This window comes from Ischnura elegans, chromosome 8 (genome assembly GCF_921293095.1).
Source record: "Ischnura elegans chromosome 8, ioIscEleg1.1, whole genome shotgun sequence".
Classification (NCBI taxonomy): Eukaryota; Metazoa; Arthropoda; class Insecta; order Odonata; family Coenagrionidae; genus Ischnura; species Ischnura elegans.
This window is the reverse complement of record NC_060253.1, coordinates 100,889,605-100,913,618: the sequence shown is the minus strand read 5'-3', so window position 1 is coordinate 100,913,618 and position 24,014 is coordinate 100,889,605. Positions and strand designations below refer to the sequence as shown.

The following is a 24,014-nucleotide window of genomic DNA, read 5'->3' as shown; positions in this document are numbered from 1 at the left end:
TAGCTAGTCAGTATATTCCTTTGTTTATTAGCTCATACATCTGATAGTTTGAAGATCTGAAAGTTTGTGATCGTGTAAGTTCTGTTGACACTGTTTAAGTGTGTGGTCGAATGTCGAATGGTTTTGTCCTCATATTTTTGAAAATTCATGGCTGGTTTGAATTTATTTTTTTTTCACAATTTTTATTAACGAACGAACGGTTGTGTCCAACAGCGAACTTTGCAGAAATCAGAAATAGGAATGTGCACTGCTGATGATATCTATTGCTAGATGAAATCGGTCGTCTATGAATTATTTGGTGAACTATTTCTTATATTTGTGGTATTTATATGACCTATTTCTTGTACTAAGTTTAAGTTACGAATTAGGTGAAAATTTCTAAACTGTGTTTTATTGGAAGTTCCATCTTTTTTCTGTCTCAAACTTCGGCTTTATGGAATTATCTCTCTGAAGCGCAGATATGATTCTACTATCTGGATTTTAACAGCCACATGATCCTACCACTCACTAGGCGTGTAACACCACTTGTGCCTTCAATAAAGTTTAACAATATCATGTGCTGAATGAAAACCTAATAAGATTCTTTGGGAGCATCGTATAATATGGTCGACATCGAGCCTCGATTTTTCAGCGACTACCCTTTCCCTGCTTGAGTTGTTTTGTGGAGAACTCTCCATCCATCTCGCTTACCTGCCGTACGCTTCGGCTTCCATGCAGTTAGGTTCTGCTTACGTATTTCTTGAATAAATAACAAAGTGGCGGGTTCGAATAATAGTTAAATTTGTTTTTGATTTTTGATAGCTGACATTTGTGGCTACAATAATATATGCATACAAAAGCAATGCTGAGCCCTGCTACATAAATTGTGATGTTTATATTTTTGCTTTTTAATAAAATTTGTGCTATTTATTGGTTGATATTTGCGTCAACGATAATTTTAATTTTGTTTCGATTTTATAGCAAAACATTTGAAATCGATTTACGTTACTGCGTCTATTCTATTTTCTAAATTTCAAATTGAGCCGATTGGGTTGATGTAGAGGAGTTTTGAGGACCTATTTGGTTTAAAGATGGGACGCTAGGTCGTGGTCTCCTTGGCGCCTGTCTTAAAGACTTCCTTCGACTCCGGGATCCTCTCTAACCATTTCTTACCAAGCCTTTTCTCACGGCGCAAATAACGGTAGATGTCGGACGTCTCCTCCAATTACGAAGCCATACCATACCAATATCATTTTTTATAATGTTTATCGGAGCTTGGAGTACATAATTATCTGGTACTTACTCTCCTTGCTAATTATATATATTTAAAATCTTCTCATCCAACTGCGCCTACATTCTGGAACTCTTTACCGCCAAATACAAAGACGTCACAATCACTTCAATCGTTTAAAGGAAGGCTGTACTCCTATTTGAAGTCTGGGGCTTGAGTTAGTCTCCTCAACTCATTGAAGTTATCATCTTAAAGTTGTGATTTTATAAAAACTCTCTACAAAAATGTGTATATGTATGTGTGTGTTCATTACTGTCTGTGTTAAAACTTATGTTTTTGTGTTATTAGTATTGAATATTTTAAATTTTTTTGTCCAAATATCTACTACTTGTTAGCCTAGCAATAATCTCCATAATGCCATATTTTGTCAAAATGCCTTTAATTAAGAGTAGAACATTTCCTGTATTTTCTACTTTTTGCTCTCATAGTTTTTACCTAGAACATAATAAAATATATTCATTCATTCATTTTTCAGGTTTCAGTGGCAGAGGGTGTTTCTCATGTACAACGTTGATGGATACAAGCAAATAAGTGGAATTCAGACGTGTAAGAACATGATGTCAACCCTGGCTGAGTACCTCAAGAACGAAAGGCTTCAATACGGAGTCTTCGACATGGACAACAACGCAGGGAGGGAGGGAACCATGGTGGACACGCTGCGCACACAAATAGGATTCAACTATGCCGGTGAGTTGGGAATTTTTTTTCATTACTGTCTTGAGAATTACATGGATATTTATTTACTTAGAAAATTATATGCATAGATGTATATAGTCATTTATTAATTGTTGAAATAAATTATTGCAATTTTCTACGATTATAAAATTTATTACGACCTAGATTTCAAAGTGGCAACACTTCAATATGCAAAAATTCCACTCCATAACGATTGAATCGTCGGAATTTATTCCTTTTTACCTGGGTTATAAACACCCACGAAGGCTCCAATTATAATTACATATCCAATCAAATTCCCATAAGTTGCTAATCAGGAAGTAGGATGGAATATTCATTTAAGGCCGTCAGAGTATTATTTCCGCTCTCAACATTTTCACGCCTGGTTCTCTGCAAACAACAACTTAGCGAAATATGCGCTTATAACAAATGGTAAACTTGTATCTCTGAAGATTTAGGAAATTCCTTCAGTATGAAACAATCTTTTAAGTATCTCATTTTCCGTATATTATAGTTGTTATTATAATTTTATTCATAATAATAGCTGACTGCTGACCGATGGGCTTCGCGTTAAAATCCTGGGAAAGGAGCTGGCGCCCATACTCTGAATATGTGACATTCACACTCCTGTGGCTAAGTATGGGGTGCGTTCTACAATTGTGTAACCATAACAACCTTCGGGTTGATTGCACTTGTAAAGAAAAAAAATAATTTATGTTGGAATGGTTAAGGTTGAAGACATGATAAGTGTGGCATTGGATGAAAGAGAAGAGGTAATAAGTATTGGTGGAGTAAAAATAAGATTCATTAGATTTGTTGATGATATGGTGGTTTTAGCCGAGGACACAGAGTCATTGCAGATATTGGTAACAGAGTTGGAGGAAGGAATGGTAACATATGGAATGAAAATAAACGTTAAGAAGAATAAAGTGATAAAAGTGAGAAATGTAGATGACATCAGGGTGAAGACAAAAGAAGGTGAAATACAGAATGTGAGAACCTACAGCTACTTGGGGGCTTTGATAACTGAAGACTGGAAAAGTATAGGAGAAATAAAAAGAAGGATAGGAATGGTAAAAGAAGTTTTCAAGAAGAAGAAAAGAGCCTTGCGTAACAAGGCACTGGAATTAAAATTGAGGAAGAGATTGGTGAAATGAAATGAAAAAGATTGGTGTGGAGAGTGTTTATGTCTGGATGTGAGACTTGGACGATGGGGAAGAGAGACAGGGACAGGAATAGGACAGCATTTGAGATGTGGGTTTGGAGGAAGATGGAGGGAATACGGTGGACGGATCGAGTTAGGAATGAGCAAGTGTTAAATAGCATAGATGAGAAAAGAACGATGATGGGCAAAATAAATCCAAGAAAGGGTAACTGGCTGGGACATTTGATGAGAGGGAATGGAATTTTGGAAGTAGCTTTGGAGGGAACGGTGGAAGTGGTCAGAAGAAGGGGAAGGAGAAGGCTGAAGTTCATTGACAACATAAAAATTGGAAGATATGGAGACTTCGAGGAGTTGGCCGGAGACAGGAGAGAATGGAAACAGCATTGGCGCGTGGGACCTGCCGACGGACAGAACACCACAAGATGATGGTTAAGGTTGTTTCTCTTATTCCCTTGACTTTTGCCGTTAGAAATGATGTTTTTATAAATTGAACATCCTTTTAGGATAACACACTTGTTTCAAGGTGAAATGGTAGTTTGTTAGAAGAAAATTAGTTCAAAAATGGATTTTAAAACACGTTTGAAGACTGCTCGGGTCTGGCTGCCATCTCAGAAATCACCCAGTGATAATTCTGAGCAGCCTTTTAACACTCAATGGAAAACGCGAGATAATACTTCACCTCTAATTCAGACTATTTTATACGATTTACAAATCGATGAATAATTAATAAACTTTAAATTTGAATTTTTAAAATGTAAATTGAGGTGATAAATTTTGAGAGTTCACAAGTAATATGTTCAATGCATATTTTTTCCGATATGATTTTCCGATCCGTAGATTGTGTAAGAAAATCATCCAATTAGTTTTATTCCCAAAGGTCTTACTTGCATACATTTCGAAAATTATTTGTACTAATTTCAATGGGAAATGCTTCCTTGGTATGCCATTGGTGATATTTTGGAAATTGACAATGAATTTATTTGATGGAGGCTTTTTATAGCCTCATTATTACTCAAGGATTCACCTATTTAAAGAATGGTGACATTTTAATTGATAAAACCTGAAGGTATTATAGACCTTGTGAATAAAGCTTCTAAAAATTTGTAACGTCTTTTTGAACCACAAGATTCAATATTGACAATTTTTAAGAAGTGCTTAAGCGAGCAATTCTCAAAACTTCAATTTTATTATAACTTATGGTGGTGAAGCGTTGGGCTTTTTCTCAATACTCATACCTAGCTGTTATTTTTAAATTATAGTCATGGAATTCCAAAGCATCCGAGTTAAATAGCGTCGGTCATCGCTAGAGCTTAAACCTTCACATTTCTAAGGGATGAAGTTGGCGCCCTTAATGCACACAAAACCCGTAGACATAGTCCACCTATTCTGCCGCGAAAAGATTCTTCAGTGGCGCGGTGATGCCGACCGCTTGCAGCTCAAGAGCGCCCAGTTCGGAGCGCATCCTATGTTTCGCCGGCAAAACTAACTGCGGTCGACGTGAGAAATCGATAATGTGGCGGGGAAATTCATATCGCGCCTCCCGCGGAATTTAGCCTGTCATTTCTCTCCGCGACGGCGATTTGTCACTCTGAGTTTGCGAGCAGAAGATGCGCTGCATATCTCGGCATTTGTCCTCAGTCCGTCCTTCCCCTCGCCTCAACCAACGCTACCCTCATCGCGGGGATGGATAGGCTGTCATTACGCGAATGTTTCGGAGCATTTATTTCACTTCAGTTTAATTTGTCAGTTATTTTGAAACCTTTCGGAAAAAAGAATAATTATCCGTGTTTCGGATATAAATGTGTGAAAACATAACTTTCTTTTATTTCAATTTCGTTGTTTCTCTCGTAGGTAGTAGGTTCTATTAGTTCAAAGAACGCTTTAGTCCCTCTGGAGTGGTCATATTTTATATTTATCCTTCTTTCTTGTTTTATTATTAGTTTGAAACATAAGGCATCATCTTGAAATTTGCAGCGTTTGAAGCTGAAACTTGTTTACATTTACTTGTACATCAAGCATAATGATAAAGTAAATCCGATAAGTGAGCGGGAAAAATATCCAAATTTGAGATGTAGGCAAATGCTGTCAAGTGTACTATACAATAAAAATCACTATAAAAAAAAAAAAAAACAAAATGAATTTGTTTTTTTTTACAATGTAGGTAGATATATAAAGCTGTGTTTTGCGAAGTTTTAAAAATCAAATTAGGTAGGTGACGTTACACATTCTCCATACACTGATTTAACCGATTTCTAGTAGTTTTCGTGTCTTACCAGCATATCAAGGGTTCAGGGTGCGGTTACATAACAACATTAAAAGCAAGCGCGCCATTTACTCGGCGGTATTCGGGCGGTAGTGGGGTTGTTCCAGAGGCATAGCTATAAAGTTTTCTACCCACAAAGTTCAGTCGCCATCATGATTTGAATTAAAGCGATTCCAAAAGGGTTGTGATCACAGAACATCCGCTCAAAAATAGACCTCTTGGGAAAATGAACGCACCTTACTGTTCCAACGCTCTAGTTGTATCAGTTTTGAATGCCACGAATTGGAAATGCATCGTAATAAATAATTCAGTCTGATTCCACTCTAGAACCTGTTATTAAAAGTTTAATTGTTTAGCGACATTATTCGTGCAGCATTTCTTATTCATCGAAATAGTTCTGGACAAACCAGATTCCTTTTTATTGCTCTTACATAAAATTCCTCAAATAAGCGGTCAAGACTATTGTTAACGCTGTAACTCACCTTAGAAAGAGAAATTTCTTTTAATCAAAAGTCTGGAAATTTTCCCTGTCTCACTAAAGGTGAATAAGAATAAAATTCATTTCCAAATTGAAGCACAAGGGTTAAAATTTAAAAATGGTTGGGGATACTTAAGCATTGGAAACTGGGTGCAACAAAAGAGAGTTGGTGAATTGGTTGCGCCCAAAGTAATTACCAATTATTATCGATGGGACGGACAAAAGCTTTGCGTTCTCATCAATTTAGTTATTTGCAAAAATTCTCTATAGCGTTTTTTGGATTTGGGATTGATATTATTTTCGAATCATTCAAATGTCTGATAATTTCTCGGCAGTGCTCATTTCACGCATTGCTATAGGATGTCTCATGACACAAATTGTGATCCAGTGGAAGTGCGAATTTCAATGTAGGCGAACCGTAATGAAGTCTCCCCATTAGTGAGAACTTCCTCCTTCCGTACTAATTCTTCCACTAGGTTTATCCTACTCTTTGCTGCCACGACTTCTAGCCGTCTTGGGTTTTCTCTTTATTTCAATCTTCGCGGTACATCCCATTTTGAATGCAAATACCTTTAAATAGGATATTCATTTTCGATCTTACATTTTTTGCACAATTTTTTCTTCCAATATATTGCACGCAAACGTGTCGTGGCGGAGTAACTGTCCGGTGGGATCAGATTTTCTAATTTTCTTTTCTCCAGTCTCCAATTAGTTTCTTTCCGTTTTGTTAAGGTCTAGAATTAGCTCCGAAGATCCTTGAGAAATTCTGATAATCTTTCAATTATTTTAACAACGAATTTTTCAAATAAAGAAATTCGGAAATATAGGAATTGGTCCATCCTGTTTTTGATCTATTTTTCGATACACTAAAACTCGCTTATTACGATCACGCATGTTAAGAAATCCCGCCTATAACGAGGTGAGTTCCCGGTCTCTTGGACTTTCCTATGATCGCCAAATGTTAATTTCCCTGCATGTAACGAGTTCGGATGGTACTTAGGTCCCTTTGGTAGTTATTTTCACTTTTATAAAGAAATTACGACCATATTGGTTACCTAGCCGTTCCTTACCTTATCCCCAGTTGTTCTCACGTGTGGGCATGATCCACATATTTCCACTACTATTGATCTTAAAACCCTTCCCTTTACAGCCGTTTTGATGGGAATGGTGGGACTATGGTTAAATGCCACGGATATTTTGCTTAAATAAAGACGATTTACGGAATATTAGCCGGCAGTCGAGTGATTTTTAGGGTACGATCCTTTGCGGATATAACGAAATCCCGTTTATAACAAAATAGAACGATGGTACCCTGAAATTCGTTATAAGCGAGTTTTACTGAACTCATTTCCCTCCAATGAGTTCACGAGAATTCACTCGTGGACTCTCGAGGGAAATGAACGATGATGGGGGGTTCACAAAATGGGAATGACAGGTATGGATGTTCCATGAGCTCGTGATCGAGTGGAATTCCCAAATTTGTGGTGGCTCGCCATATCGTGGAAAGGGAATTGTGGCATTCGTGGAACGGCCACGCATCTGCTCCGTGAGATAAGCAGAATGCGGTTGGTTGGCGATTCAGTAGATGCGTCAGTTCTGCGTTCTACGATTTTTAAGTATGCTATTCGTATGTGAGCTGCGAAGCGTTACATTGGAGTGCGTACCAGTGCGTACGTCTTTGATATGTGTATCAGCAGCTTTGAGGGCTATTTGGAAATTGATTTTCATAGCTCCGTGTTGAAAGAGGCTCAAAATTGTACATTTTCAATTACATATAATTTTTATCTCTGCCGGACCTGCAGTCATTCATACAATTCAATGTGAGGCTGCGGTATCCCATTGCATTCAGCTTTTACTCGATAAATTTTGAATTTCACGTTTGTACTTACACTGTAAATCCTACTTACTTACATACATGCTTACACTGTACCTACAACCGAATTCAAGGAATAGAGAAATAAGTAATTTTGGCAAGGCAAAAACCTGACGTATAGTCAGCTATAAAATCAAAACGCAATGTTTATTTATTTCATAAATGCAACTTCTTTAAATTTGGGTGTGCTTTTTATAACATCAAGCTTCATTTTATAAACATTATTAATGTGCGCACCCAATTCATGAGACATTATTATTGTTTATTTTTTAGATATAGTTACCATTCCCGGTAAGGCTTTTTGTAAATAGATATACTGATTATTGCCATCATAGATTGGCTCAAAATTTCGGTGAAAATTCCTTCAGAGGTGTTCAATTGACCACAAACGGGCATCGGCTGAAATTTGGTGAAAGCCACCACAGGCTGATTCAACATTGTCATGGGATTAGGTTGATATCATTTAGTGAGAGCAGAGGATAGCTTTGAAGTTCGAATTACGGGGCAGGTGCTCGTGGTCCGCCATCTCTCTCAAGAGTTAATTGACCTTGTTCCTTCAAACTTCGAGTCCCTCAGCGTCGCGAATTGTCCGGAGGACACGTGTGTCCTTCCACCTCCACGGCCTTTCGGCCCCAGGAAGGAAGGGAAATATCAGGGAGTTCATCCGAAAGCCCTCATCAAGGAAGAAGTCCTTTGACCCCCTCCGCATAGATGGCGGTTTTGGAGGGCGAGTGAGAGTTGAGACCAGGCTCACCTTTGGAATTTGAGTTCGGTTAGTCATCATTGACATTGATATTTCGCTCTTCGATCGGTCCTCTTTGACTTAATCGACTCAAAAACCCATCAGATTTTTTTCCAGCCTTTATATCAACTCACCAACCTGTCTGTTTGTCTGTTTGTTTGTCTGTTTGTCTGGTACAAATCTTGTAACTGAAATTTGACTCACTTCCTGTGAAGCAAAAACGCTGAAATTTTGCACACTTCTTCATTTCCGATGACAATACATGAAAATATAACTTTTTCTCTCCAACCCCCCTTTAACCACCCCCCAGTCAACCTATAGCCCCCCAAAACATGTTGTATTTTTGCTTTGTGTCATATATAAACGTTGCTCATCCCCTGTAATCTAAATATAAAGGCTGGTTTTTAAAAAAAAATTTTTTATAAGAGCTTATTCTTAAGTCTTACTACCTCTTGCGTTCGAAATGAGTCCGTGTAAAAAATTGTGTGATTCAATTTACCTGCTGATTTATGCTTGAGAAGGTTGGCGCGGGAAACTATGTAGGTATATCGTGTTTACAATTATTACAAAATATTCTCTTTACATAGTGCATGACCGACCGACAGCCAAAGCAATACAAATTACGGGCTATTTGTTTTTGGAGTTTGCATTTGAAACTTTGAATTTTTATGCAAAATTTAGTGGGGTAGCATAGGCGATATCATAGATTATATTCTTAAAATTTTGTGAGTATACGAAAAAAACTAATAAATGCTTCAATATGTATTTCATTTTGATCATTTAACGGATATAATTTCGTCATACTTCATTTTATTCATTATCACAGTAAATACGAAAGAAAATAATGATAGACCTCAAGTAAAATTACTAGTAAATATGCCGCAATGGTCGGGTCAAATCATTGGAAATAGTGTAAAATTTAAGGAATGAATAATCACCGTTCACCATACTAATTTTGCTTTACAATCTTGAGAGATGTCGTTCATAATAACTAAACTTTTTTAAATTGATATTTGCGAAAAGTATTTGTTCTGGAGATTGAAAGGGCACTGCCAAGATTTTGATAAACCGAATCACGATCGGGCACAGGGACTTCGTCGTCATGGGTACGAGGTTGATCAACAGCAGACGTCATTGCCGCAGCACTAATGATTTTAGGAGGACACATAAATATCGCTCTGCCAGTAATTTACAAGAGTAGTTATACCTACCCGATTTATGTATTAATCGGTTGGTCATGCAACTCAAATGGACAAATGGACGCATATATAATTGTGTTATTTAGGTTTTTTCAAAGAGTTTTAAACTACTACCGTATATTTACAGTGTTACTTGCCTGCATTACGTTTAGTTTATCCTATCACGATATGGATTAAACATCCGTTGGGCACAATAGATATGACAGGCATAGCGCGCGTGCTTTTATAATATTTCTCTGAGCCACTAGATGGCATAGACCCTTGATGCTCATAGTAGCTGTTAGTTTGGACGCTTCTTATGCTGCCTTTCCGCTTTTTGCTTATATGACGAAATATCGGTGACGGATTATTCAGCATAATTAAGCAAAATAATGATATATTAAAAAAATGACTGCACAATAAAGAAGACTGATATTATAGAATTCACATTCAAAGATACATTAATTATTGTAATACTGGTATCCTACAGAACACGTAAAATGAGGCATTGCTGGATTGGTACGAGGTCGTGTCACGGCGAGTCAAGAAGTCTGCATAATACGCGAGGCATCATTTGAGTGTCCGACTGCACTAAAAAAATGGTGCTTTAAACTTATAAGTTGTGTGAGTGCTAAGATTTGATATTGTTTTTTCACGTATGTGCTTATCAGGCACATTGCGCCTGAACTTAGCAGTAGTGATGGGCAAAGTCGATCATTTTAGTAATTCAATCATTTTGACTCGAGTCACATAAGTGATTCAATCAATTGATTCAATCATTATGATCGAAAAGACTCAAATGAATCAAGATCGAAAAGACTCAAAGGAATAAAGATCGAAAAGACTCAAAGGAGTCATGATTGAAAAGACTCAAAAGGAATCATGATCGAAAAGACTCAATCAATGGATGTAATAAATCACTTTGAATAATCGAATAAATACTGCCTCATCTGCGCAGAGCATTGGTAACGCTGATTGCTATCCATATTATCATTTCATATACTATTTTGATTGTGAATGCCTGGATGAGTAAATTAGATTGCAAAAATGAAGGAAGTAGTGTCATGAAAGGGGAAGGCAAAACTGCCAGTTTCTTAACACTTATAAAATAATTTCTAATTACATATCTCAAAATATAACACAAAATACACCACACACTATGCATGAATCTGATCTGCAGGATAATTTTATGAACGGCACAATAAAATGTAACCAGCTTTAACTTCTACTTCTTAACGTTCTCCTACAGGAGTTATCTTAATATTTTCCTTTTACGTGTATTGGTGTCATTAATACTGATAACTGCTGGAAAACATTTAAGAAAAAGATTACACAAGTATTCAGTTCTTCATAACATAGTATTTAATTTTCTCACAACTATATCTGCCCTGACGAAAATAGATGAAGCATCGATCGTTCCAAATTTTGAAACAAACCGGAAACCGGGATGATTGATATGAAACCGGAAGTCGGAGTGATTGATGATCGACTTGTTTAACGAAGTGAATCATGAGCCATTTGATTCATCTAGTGATTCAATCTATTTGATCGAATCGTTCGTGATCGACCCATCACTACTTAGCATTTCAAATATTGTGCCTGGCGGAAGTTTAAACATTAGAGAAATATAATTATGATTTTTTGTCGAAAGAACAGAAATTTCTTCACTGTAAATAATGGAGCACTTATTGTAGTCTCTTCTTCAAATGTCGTTTTGAAAATGGTGGAAAATTGATTAAATTATGCTCGGTTTACTGCCAACGTTTGCCGTTCCATGTGCTTTAAATATGATCACGACCGTGGGGACAGCGAGGGTTAACAATTAACCTTGTGAGGGGTCGTGAATCCGACCGAGCTCGGCCTCAAAGGCATGGATTTTCGGTCTCTGGACCCTAGGGATTGGAGCTACGGCCGGGAAACTCAACCCTAGATTTCAGTGTTCCTTAGGGACCTTTAAGGTCTAACCGACGTGGGTCTCAAGACCCTGGAAGTCTAATTAGTGACGGCACGGGAAGGAGTTGAGAAGATGCTCCAAGTTTCTTTGCTGTGCTTTGGAAATATGGAGGCTGTGATTAGGGAGAAGGGCTGGAAAGTTTAGCGAAGCGTTTACCTCGCGTGGAAATATTAACTTAAACCTACCTGCTCCTATAAGTTAGGAGAGATCCTTTAAAATTTTTCATGATTACTGTACAGTTATTACGGAAATGAAAATAATTTCTAATACCATTGTAATTAATAATTAACCTTTTAATGGAGTATAATTCTCTATTTTCATAGTTTTATTTATGTTATAAACATATAAGACCGAAGGTTTGGAGCTTTGTATTTTCATCATGAAGACTTTCATTCAAAGTTTGTTTTTCACACAGAGCTTTTTTTCCAGCATCTATTCAGTTTTGGTAAAAGTAGTGAGAAAAAGTAAGTTGGCACAATTACAGTTATTTTTTAAAAAAGTAATCTATTACGAGTACAAATTACCGACTTTAAAACGTGATCAGTAAAATTTCTGTGACAATTACAATGGCTTCTTCTGAGGATGTCCACTCTAGAGACCTCTAGGCAAATGTCCAATATTGCACTAAAAATATGGAATAATTACAAGTAAATTACAAGTAAGTTACATCCACAAATCGTCGAAGATAGGTCAGTGTCCAAGAATAATAACCATGATGTGTAAACCTCGAGGAAATGTACTCAAAATTTCATTTCATAAGGAATCCTTTTACAGCATAAAACATAATTCCGGAAAAATATCATGCAGAAGCTTACTTATGCAACGAAAACTTTACTCATGTCCACATATATTTAGAAATATGTCTACATAATTATAGTCGAGTTGCATGGATAAAACGCGCAATCATACGTTTCATTGACGTGCCACAACAACACGTCGCTACTGCAGTGATTATGTTTTTTAGAGTGGTTATAATATTATGAGTCAAATTATTATTCGCTGTGAGACACGTTGATGACCAAATCGAGGAGAATAAGAGAAAGAAATCACTTCGAATAAGTTTATTTGTTTACTCTCAGTATGATTTTGATAGTTGGAATCTGGGATATTATGTCTCTACATGATCCAGATAGTGCTGCTTTGAAATATGATGATATACAATGCAATATAATAACAAATACAATGTTCTTGGTGTTTTAAAGTAACCATTGCTTATAAGCATATTTTTTGCCACCTTGCGGATTTATTGTTTCGTGGAGGGGTCCATGTATATCAGTGGGCATGGGTTCAGTTCCTTAGGGCGATTTTTCATGCGTGAAAATTTCGAGGAAAAAAATAATGGTTGCAAATTTTCGGTTGCTCTCCAAAAACCCTTCAGCCATACGTTCCGTTGGGGACGCATCCCTGAAGGGCTTAAAGTAGCAGTGTTATCGGTTTTTTTGTGAGGCCCACGAGGAGGGATGCAAGCGCCCCTCTGCCTGATAAAAATAAAGTCGCAAATCCCCACACTGATAGTGACCTGCCTCCGTGAAAATGACCCAGGAACCTCGTAGAGGTTTTAGGCTTGGCTAAATATTTTTATGCTACTTTATGATTTTATCCTACTTTTTATGATAAAATACACTGCCAATATCTTGCTTGCAGTTTTATTTAAAAATATATGACAAACGCAGCAGCAAACGTGTTACAGCTTGTGTTATTATTCAAAATGCAAAAAAACTAATGTACATTGTTGTTTAAAACACAGTAATATCGGCTGCGCAATATTTCACGTATCTGAGCTGAATGAAGCCTAAAATTTAGCATGAAGGACTCGTAAAATCGCAATTGAATGGAAAATAATAGTGATATTAAAATATAATAAGAAATAAATTGGTTCGGTACTTCATAAAAAGATTAATTTCATGGGAAGAGTAAAAGAGATTTTGTTGCCAGATTTACTAAATTGTTTCAGAATTGAAGTACTAGCAAAATCTCGGGAAAAATTCGTCATCGTCACATTTTTAATATTAGCAAACTAATATATATTAGAGTGATTCTGTGAAAGTTTGTATACGTTAACTTCAAGGGTGATGCGATCTTGGTATTGAAAATTCTGAGCTGATGTAAAGTTCTGACGAAATAGTGAATCTTGCCCTTTCATAGTGATACTACAAAAAACACCTGACGCCCAACATCCAAATGGCGAATCACTTTATTGATCACTAATTTGTGCAGACTTGATTCCATTGTTGAATTCATATGGATAATACAATATTAATTTATCTTTTATTTTATTTTTAGTTAAAGTAAAAGTGTAGTAAGTCACATTTCTCTGATGGAATTCCGGTTACCAACAATAAAAGGCTCTATAGCAGAATATATCGATGCATCAAGAAAACTGTACCAAATATACCAGTGTGCCGATAAATAACTACACATCCCAACTTACTGCCTTTGATGTTCTACTTGTTAGTGGTATGTACTACCAAATGGTGATTAGGGTGGTAGCAAATGGATATATCTTATGAAGAAAGATTTTGTGCTTTCCCGGCGAATAGACTTAGTGAAGAGTTCTCGGGTTCGCCACAGGGTCAGTAACTGAATGCAGTTCCTGACCCCGTGGCGATCTCTAGTACTCTTCACTAAGGATATATCTTATCCTTATAATTAGCAGTGTGAAATCGCAATTAGAAATTCTGGCGAAGATTCCGTCATTCCTATTTTTTTAAGAACTCTCTGAATTACCCCAGTATGTTATATATGTTCACTTGAAATTGAGTATTCCGGTACTTTTTATGGTTGGTGAAATCCATCAGGTACAAGCCACGTACTCCGCTTAAAATTTTACTAAAAATGAATAAAAGATAGATTGATGTATTATTCACATGAATCGCATATTATGTTTATCGCTACTAAACTCTATTTATGTAAAGTAGAAGAGATTTAACGATAAAGCTTATAAAAGAATGACCACGTTTTGGTGGAACCTAATATCTGGGACGCCTGTTCACCTTATCCAGCAATTTGCACCCAAAATTTTCTAGGTATCCCGGTGACACGTGAAGCGATATTTTTTTATACAAAAATCATTCCATAATTCAACGTCTAATTTTTTTGCGCAATGGCATTACACGGTTTACTCAACGGGGTTAAAACATTTTCCGTCTGACATTCCTTTTGCCTTTCAACTCTCTCCACGCCAACTATTTATATACCTCGATCATTTTCTTGCGAATTTCGTGCTACGGAGGACAGCGCCGTGAGTGGTAACTGTGCAGGAGGGCGAGGGCGAGTGATTTAGTATTCAGACGGGCAGCATTCGCAGAAAGGAGCGAGGGAGAACTGCAGCGTGTCCCGTCGAAAAATTCTTGGCATTTTGCGGAGACCTCACTCCGTGCCATATAGCCCTCCTGTAATCCCACGCAGGATAAATTTTTAGAGGCAAAAAACTTCGCGTGCGACGCCGGCCGAGTTCAGTCTTTTCGCCGGGATGAAAAACTGAAAAAAAAAGCATTCGGAGCGCAGATCTCAGCCCTCAGGAATGAAAAGATTGGCAGGGATAATTTGAACTTTCCTCGGCATCTAGGCGTGAAATTAGAACTTCCTTCGCTCAAATTCCACCGAAGTGGCGGCCGGGATAGCATTAATACTGCAAAAACCACGAAACGGTTTTTAGGGCGATTATTTATACGTCTTTATCAAATGACGAAATATCTCTGATTCATTCCAAAAACAAGGATTGAATTTATTTAAGTTTACCGCAAATTTAATAAAAGTTTTTGAAAATAAATCGCGAGTTGTCAGAACTGTACTTAACGTGTTTAATTGAGAAAATTGGCAGATGAATTCATAGGTTGTTTCAAATTGTAATTTTTGGCTTTCTTTGTAGGTTTGAACATTCTTTGACTGCGTTTCTTAAAACGATTTTCATGTATTTCTGGCCATGATCTAATTTTCTTATATTTTTTCCGTTGAAATTATTGTTTGTTCTTCGTCTTGAAATATATTCGCATACACTTCTGGGAACTCAATTTTCTCTACCCCCGAGAGTTGACAATTAACCAATTATGTACCCCCAAGTTAAATGACTACACTGAGCAGTAAAAGTATGAGTAAAGTCTTGACAACAAAATCTATTGTTATAAAATATAACAATACCTTAAGCATGGATACTAAGAATGATATAAATATATGTTTCATTAATAAATGATGAAACTTATGAGGAATTGAGGTGAATTGCAAGAAACGAAGTTGCAATTATTTTCCGAAATCAGGCTGTTATGTATTTACGAATTTGAGAAAGGTGGTAATCTCGTGCACAATGTACTCATACATAATTACATACTTAAGGAATATAAAAAAAGTAAAATAATTTAATCACTCTGATCAGATTCACTCAGCAATTCAACCCGAAGGTTGTTGTAGATATGTGAGGCTAGAGCTCACCTCGAACTAAGCCACAGGTCTGTGAATTTTACACATTCAGAACAGGAGGTCAGTTTCTTTCCCTGGGACACCTTACACTTCGAGGAATTTTGTTTGGGAAAGTTCAAATGCTTCAACCTGGATTTGAAAACGGGATCCCTAAATTTGAATTCCAGCGCTCGGCCCACTGGGGTATCACGCTTCCTACCAGGTTAAGATTTCAGAATATCCCGAATCATGACATATAGAAAAAAAGACATGGCCTTCTCAGAGCGAATATTCCCAACTTCTTGGTCTAGACACCATAAAGAAGGTCACCACAGAGTAATACGTACACATTCGTAGAGACTACGCGTGGACGCATTGTTGCCCCGAAATTCACTCCAGCTTAAAATGTCAATATTTATCCGCTTTCCTTTCTAATGGTGCAACGTCTGCTCCTAAACCCTTTCGGGCGAAATATCACGGCCTCCTCAAGTCTCCCATTTCCGGACATGGCCGGGGCCGTCGCATTCAGTCTGGGATCCACTACAGTGGTAGTAGTAGTAGCCGTCGTTCCTTGGGGAGATACGGGGAGAATGGGACCCTGTAAGAGACTGTGGTGGGGGTGATTGAAGTTCGATGCTAATGGGATACAAGGGCTTATCGACTCGGATAAATTTCCCCACGATGGCGCCGCAACCAGTATAGCCTCCGACCGCAGTCTTTTTTTTGTATTTTATATTCTCTTCTTCTATGATACTGTGAGGCTCCAGGGTCATCTCCACGAGGTCTCAGACCACAGCGAGCGGGGACGATGCGAGTTTTTATTTTTATCAGCCACGGAGGCGGTCGCATCCTCCCTGCCAGCCGTATAAAAAAATACGATGCTTAAGGTCCTTCGGGGAATTCTCTCCCACCCACCGCGCTCTGCGGAACGAATGGTTGAAGAGGAGAGGATTAATGTGGTGGCCAGAGGCTTCCAAGCCGTGTTAACCCGGGTTCGATTTCCGAAGGAGAATTTTCGGAAACTGCTCGATCCATGCTTGAATAAATATATAGAATAATTTAACAGTAGCAAACTTCGAAGTAATTTTACAGAAATCAACCTCTTGTAGAGTAACCTTCAAGAAGGACCCTTCTGTTTATTGTCCTACTGAGCATAAATATTTAGATTTTAACACAAATTTAAAGTTAACCTGTTTAAAAACTTACTCTCTCATATATTTTCACTTTGAGTGGGGCATAAATAGTGATTTTTTAAATAAATTCTCACGCAACTTTATACGAATTGAGACTAATAGATAGAAATTCGTCAAAGTTATTTTACAAAAATCACCTCCTTTTAAAGGAGCCTTCATATTGGAAAAAATAATTACGGTATCAGTCCCTACTGGCAATAGTCAGACTGAGCATAAATAATAAGATTATAGCAAAAATTTATTAGTTAATTTGTTTAACTACTAACTGTTTCACATTGTTATTTTTTGAGTGGTGCAAAATAGTGATTATCATCATTCCTTTCGTAACTTCATAGAAATTCAGACTGAAAGAGATTTATCGAATCAGTAGGTAAATAGAGCAATTATTGGAGTGATATAATGAATTGATTTCTTTATTCCCCCACACGTATTATAATTACCACGTTTTCTGGTTTAAGGCCTTTTTTTCACTAACACGACGTAGGCTGTAAGGTAAATGCTGAATCATACCGTTATGTGCCATCGGTAAGCTGTGTGAAAAAGCCTTCTCGGCGTTTCGCGATGTCCTTTCAGGTTTGTGCATCCATTTCGTTGAACTCATGTATCATAGTTGTTTCCCATCACATGCATTTGTCGAGGTTCGGGTTGGTGAGGTGGCTTGCTCCCTTATGGGCCCGCGTTCAAATCCCGGTGGTGGCGGATATTTTCAGAGACTCGCTGTTCCCTGCTGGAGGAGGTGCTTTGTGAAGGGCAGTTCAAGTGCATAACTACTTCCGTCGGATGTGACGTACATCTTCGGTCTCTTTGGCGCCTTCCGCTAAGAGCAGACAGAGTGCCTACACCGGGTTTCTCTCCAGCATTCCTTTCCTACCCCTAGCAACGGCGTATAAGACCATATAGCCTGGTCAAATTCGCCCAAAAAATAGGGGTATCCTTGCATAAATTGCCAACAAGCTGAAAATTCTCATGAACCTCAAGGATACCACTCTTATGAAATCCTGAAAAGTCCCCATCAATCCCGTGTGTGCAAAAAATTTTATTCAAGGTCAAAGGTCACAAAAATGAGTTTTTTTTTTGCATTTTTTGGCCAAACGGTTAGTTTCATGATAAAAATTGCTCAGATCATAATTGTAGATCAGAAAATTATCTACAAAATTGTCATTTCTATTTTTTCTCTAAGATTTATCGTTTCTGTGAAAAAACCTTACAATTAATAATTAATAATGTTCCAATAATGTTCAGAGAACGCAACAATATTGTCAAACATATTACGGAGAGTACAGCTCCAGCCTACATTCGAAAGGCTTTTTCTCAGAAACGGTAAATCTAATTGTAAGAGAAAAAATAGAAATGACAATTTTGTAGATAATTATTTTGATCTGAGCAATTTTTATCATAAAACTAACCGTTTGGCCAAAAAATGCAAAAAACTCATTTTTGTGACCTTTGACCTTGAATAAAATTTTTTGCACACACGGGATCAATGGGGACTTTTCAGGATTTCATTAGAGTGGTATCCTTGAGGTTCATGCAAATTTTCAGCTTGTTGGCAATTTATGCAAGGGTCAATGTCTATTTTGACCGGGCTAATAGCTATATCTCTTTCGAATAGCAATTTGCCAATGGATGAAGGGCTTTCGCCAGGGAACTGCATAGAGGAGCAAAGTATGAGCGAAATTTAGAGTTTTATGTTGGGAGGGACCGAAATCCTACCGGAGGTTTTCTGAACTATGACAAATCCCAATGCAAAAGGTGCGTTTAGACTGAGTAAGACGTTGTATAAACAAGTTACATTTAACATGTTTTACGAAAAAGTTACAAACCCGTGCATCATGTTACATGTAATATTGTGTTGTAAAACAGAAATTCATGTTTTACAACAAGTTTTTCATTTCCCGCTTCGTGTGGGAAACCAAAAACTTGTTACATATTACAAATTTTATGTGTTTATTTAAAAAATTTAATATGTAATTTGTTTATATAACTTGTTTCTCAGTGTAAACGCAACTTAACATCATTAATTCATTAATTTTAAGGAAAAATTCCAAGCCCCTCATTTTTCCTGAAAAATTAGTTTAAACTAGCCTCTGAAAACAGCTATGTAAGTGCTATTTAAGACTAACATTTATTTTAGCATTTGATTTTTTTTGTTTTCATTGTATTTCAATGAACAGGTCTTGTACTTTTTTCGGAAAAATTACCATTTAAGTTGGGGGGGCAGGCTCCCTCTACCCCCCCAAAATACCACCCATGGTTGGTCAGTCCGTCCAATTGAAGATTTTTTTTGCCACTTTGGGGGCGTTTGATCGCATTTAAAAAATACCTGCAGAGCGGCAATAAAGTGGGATCTTTAGAGTAAGAGATTAATTTCCTTAAATATTCACTAAATAATATTTAAAGTCAAGGGGAATAGCATTGATAGGTCATGAATATGATAAATCGCATGAAGAATATAAATTTCGGTTAACAGCCTTAAATATAGCTTTTTTTATCCGAAACATTTGGATCACTCTACCAATCAGCGACGCTAGTGCCGATTATTGGAAACTCATTAAAATAAGCGATGGTTATTTAACACATCTATTTTAATATTCAGGTGTTATCGGGTAACACTTGAAAATGTGAGACCATAATTTTTACTAACGGCCGCACCAAAAAGTCGTGTAGCATTTTTAAAGTATGGAACGCATTGTATGGTATAATTAGTGCAGTCAGGGAGGATTTGGTCTTAAACATAATCCAGAATACAAAATTAGATTTTCCATGGAAAGCCCATAAAATTCGAGGTTCGACATTGAAAATAATGTTTGAGATGAATGAATAAAACATTTTTTGAATGCTGTACGTTACTATTCAACACATATATTTATCATAAACCATGGATTTCATAAAAAAAAATCTTGCTTAAAAGCACGGTGAAGGCAATTGAAGGACTCCCTTAAACTACCAGCGTGCGCGCTTTTTAAACACTTGGAACATTTTCCAGCCCGGGCCATTTTCCAGCTGTTACCCCAATTTGATGAGCACCGAGATATTTTATGTGGTTGAGCGTTCGAAAAGAATGGAGATGTGAGGCATTAATCGAATATGGTGAAATGGAGAGCGTTAATCAATATGAAGAGCGATGGTGTGATTAAATTATCTTCGTCCCCAGGCAACGTCTTCAATTCTTTTCGAATCGAATTATCTCCCTCCGTTTGACAATATTTTTATGAGTTACCAAATTTGAGACTTCCCCACATTCGTTTACACAGCATAAAGTGCCAATAATGCATTTCAAGTGCCATGCTCATAATCTCATCGATGTTCATATAATTTTCAATGCTGTAACCAATGGCAACTAGTAATATTAAAAGGAGTAATATGATTTTCTGAGATGATTGTTCAAAATATCTTTATTATAATCTTATTTCTAGTTACGATGATAATCTTTTCAACTTCTTTTTTCTAATCTACTATTGCTTCTCAAATCCATTATGCGGGGACGAAAAAATGATTAATTTTGACAATTATTTAGCTAACTTCTTCCCTCAGAGTTTTGCTAGAGAAATGGAAGGTAGTTCACGTTAATGACCTCACATACCTTTTCTATTCCTAAGAACTGAGGATTAATGTTATATTATTCATATTCGTGGGAATGCGGGATGCATGAAGACAACTTAGAGTTTTCCCAGTCCAATTATATAAATTATGTCCTTTGTTAAGAGATGGAAATTCCGACCCCTATCCTTCGTTTCAGCCACCTGTAGTCAGTTATGGGGTCGAGTGAGATAGCGCTTAGATCAGCTTAGATAAATACCACCAGTTTTTTCTCGAGATGTATACAACATACCAGATGTATTAGCGATGAGAATTCTGTGAATGAAAATGGATGAACTCGGAATGAAAATTGAGTGCTGATTCTTTTTCGATGCGGTACATATCCCAGGAGTATACTGGGCTTGCCCTCATGCACTTCCATAAGATCCAATTGGCGTATGCGTATTATTAGTGGAATTGTCACGGATTAAATTTGGAATGAATTTATTTGTAGATTAAATTATTATGGAAATATTTTAAAAGTTCCAAGAAAAGGATTTTTTCTCCTCTCATTGAAGCCTTATGATTTATAGTTTCCTACCATGCCTGATTATCCCATCACTACGCACAGCTGAGGATTGGAGGAATTAGTTTATCACGCATCGGCTGCATAGTTACATTAGATTGCATAGTCGTATTACCTTTGCTGATTGTATGGTTCTGACCGTGAGGAAAGGATAGGGAAGGAAGTGTGGAGAGAAACCCGACGTGGTAATTAGCAAGCTGTTAACAAAAGGCGCCATTTAGACCACGGCTTAGCGTCCCATCCGACGGACGGAGCAATGCTGTTGAAGTGTACTCAATATCTCCACTCTCAAGCAGTGATCGGGCATAAGTCTCTTCCACCGCCGGGATTTGAGCCCTGGTCTACGGGGCGAAAAGACAGCGCTCTAGCCATCACACCAATCCGATCACCAGGAACCTTGCTTTTTTATTTATATTTATTTTTTATTTTATTCTCAAACCACCGGATACAGCTCTTATTGGCCATTTTACATCGGGGTGTTCAACAGATGTAACAAGTAAATGTACACAAACAACTATGCCCTGGACCGGGGAAACCTACCCAGGCGGGACTCGAACCCGCGACCTCTTGTTTGGCAGGCGAGAAACTTACTCCGCCGCCACTGAGGCCAGTAAAAATATATGTAATTCCTACTCCGTGACGTCATTGACTACCGTGTACGCACGGCTTTGCGTACACTAAATTATATCGTGAACTGATTGCTCCCTCTGCGGTTCGACTCAATAGAGATTTACACGCGGCAGCGAAAGGACAGCGAAAATGATAAACACGGGAGTACGCGCCAACTCCTCTCTTTTGTTTTCGCAGCTCCATTCCCTCTCTCGCAACAATGGATCAACTCCTCTCCGCCCCCCCCCCCCCAGCGTTCCACCCTCCGCCGCCTCGCGAAGAGGAATAAAAAGCACCGACCCCCAAACACGGCACAACACGACTCGTTGGGTGGTCTCCGTAAAAATTTTAATAATAATAAATATCGCGTTGGCTTGCCGAAAAGACAACACAGTAGGACGCGGGGAGACTCATTACGAGGCACCGGTGGAGTGGGCGAACGTGAAATCTAGCACGTCGGAAAGAGAGAGAGAGAAAAAACGTTTGAACACCCCTGTCTCCTTTCTCTCCACACTGGCCGGTAGTTCTCCCTCCCACGCAATGGCTGCGAAAAAATAGATACGTGCATCCCCTCCATGACCTTCCCTCCCTTCGAACTTATTTATTTTTCCCCATTTTCCGAACATCGTCAGTTTTGCAGCTATTATGGTCGGGGCATCTCTCTGGATTTTATAAAAAGAAAACGTAAACTTAAGGGATGTAACAAATACATCATTCTGATTCTGAATAATACATTTCGTTAGTTACATTTACCAGCATCTATTAGGAGAAACCTAAGAAATTCATTTCTTGTTTTTCGCATCCCTTATCACCATTTCATCTGAGACTTCTTTTGCTGTTTTTGCTACCCAATTATCCATCGGCGAAAGAATCTTACAATTAATTTAAAACTTTCTGCATACAAATTTTTGGCGTAGGGAGTTTGTTTGGAATATTTCGCCGATAGGAATGTTAAATTTATCTACATCATTCAGGACTTGGTGTGCTTGAATTACCTTTTTTAATTATTTCAAATCAATATTATTTGCAATAAAAATACATCAAAGGACCTCAGATCTTAATGCAAGCTAAAATATGACTGCAAATTTAACTCTCGTAGCTATTAGAATGCAGTCGGGCGTAGTCTCGACGACCACCGAAATTAGATGGTGTATTAGGTTAACTGTGTGGATACGCGATTTAGAGAAATAAAAAGTACATTTTCTTTGTACGTTTGATTCTGAATATTTATTAACAACGACTATGGCTTACACAATCTTGTATCATTATCAAGATGTCACAGGTAAAAGAAATTATTAAAGTTCAAAAAGCTGTAACATTATCTAATGGGGAACATGCATGAAATTTCTTCATCATACTTGTAAGTCTCGTGGAATATACAATTTACGGCAATAACAAAATGCCATGAGAATAAAATAAAATGTTAAACTTCCACACAATTTTATTTACAAAATACCGACCCGGTTTCGGCCCGACCTTGGCACCGACCTTCGGTACCAACCTTGGCACCTTCGGTACCGACCTTGATAATGACACTACGTGTCGAAACCGCGTCGGTATTTTGAAAATAAAATTGTGTTGAAGTTTACCATTTTATTTTATTCTAATGGATGTAAAACATTTCCACCAGATATCGCCGGACACTGAATTATAAACAAAATGCCATATTTGATCGTTATACATGAAACGTAATGATATCTCATAGAGTTGTTTCAAGGTATTTGCCTCGTGAAAATCCTATTTTTCCTCCCTCTTTTCGGATAAAGTGTACTTTTTACAAAATATCATTGGGAAATGAATGATATGGCCCCCGTCTTGTCATTATCACCCACTCTGGATCCATTCTGCCAGCATGTGAGGGGATGGTGGGAAGATACACGGGACTAAGTAGTGTCGCGCGAATCAAGAAACGCGCGGCGCTTCTAGTTACTGGGAGACGGGAGGCATGCGGCGGACACCTTTGAGTCAGCGTTTCGGCATGAAGGAATCGAGATACGATTAAACGGTTGCTAATTATATCCAAAGGACTCTAAAATATCGTTAAGTAACCTTATAAAAGGTTTTATCTTGCTCGAAAAATTCAACATTCCAAATTACTGCACCAAGAACCTATA

At 37.6% G+C, this 24,014-nt stretch overlaps 1 protein-coding gene across 1 annotated transcript in view; it reads left to right on the top strand.

Moving 5' to 3' along the window:
• LOC124163312 (atrial natriuretic peptide receptor 1-like) overlaps positions 1-24,014 on the top strand; it is an 897,209-nt gene that overhangs the window by 15,751 nt on the left and 857,444 nt on the right. The window contains exon 4 of the mRNA XM_046540130.1: positions 1,746-1,957. Coding sequence (XP_046396086.1) covers positions 1,746-1,957 — 212 coding nt within the window. The remainder of the gene's footprint in view (positions 1-1,745; positions 1,958-24,014) is intronic.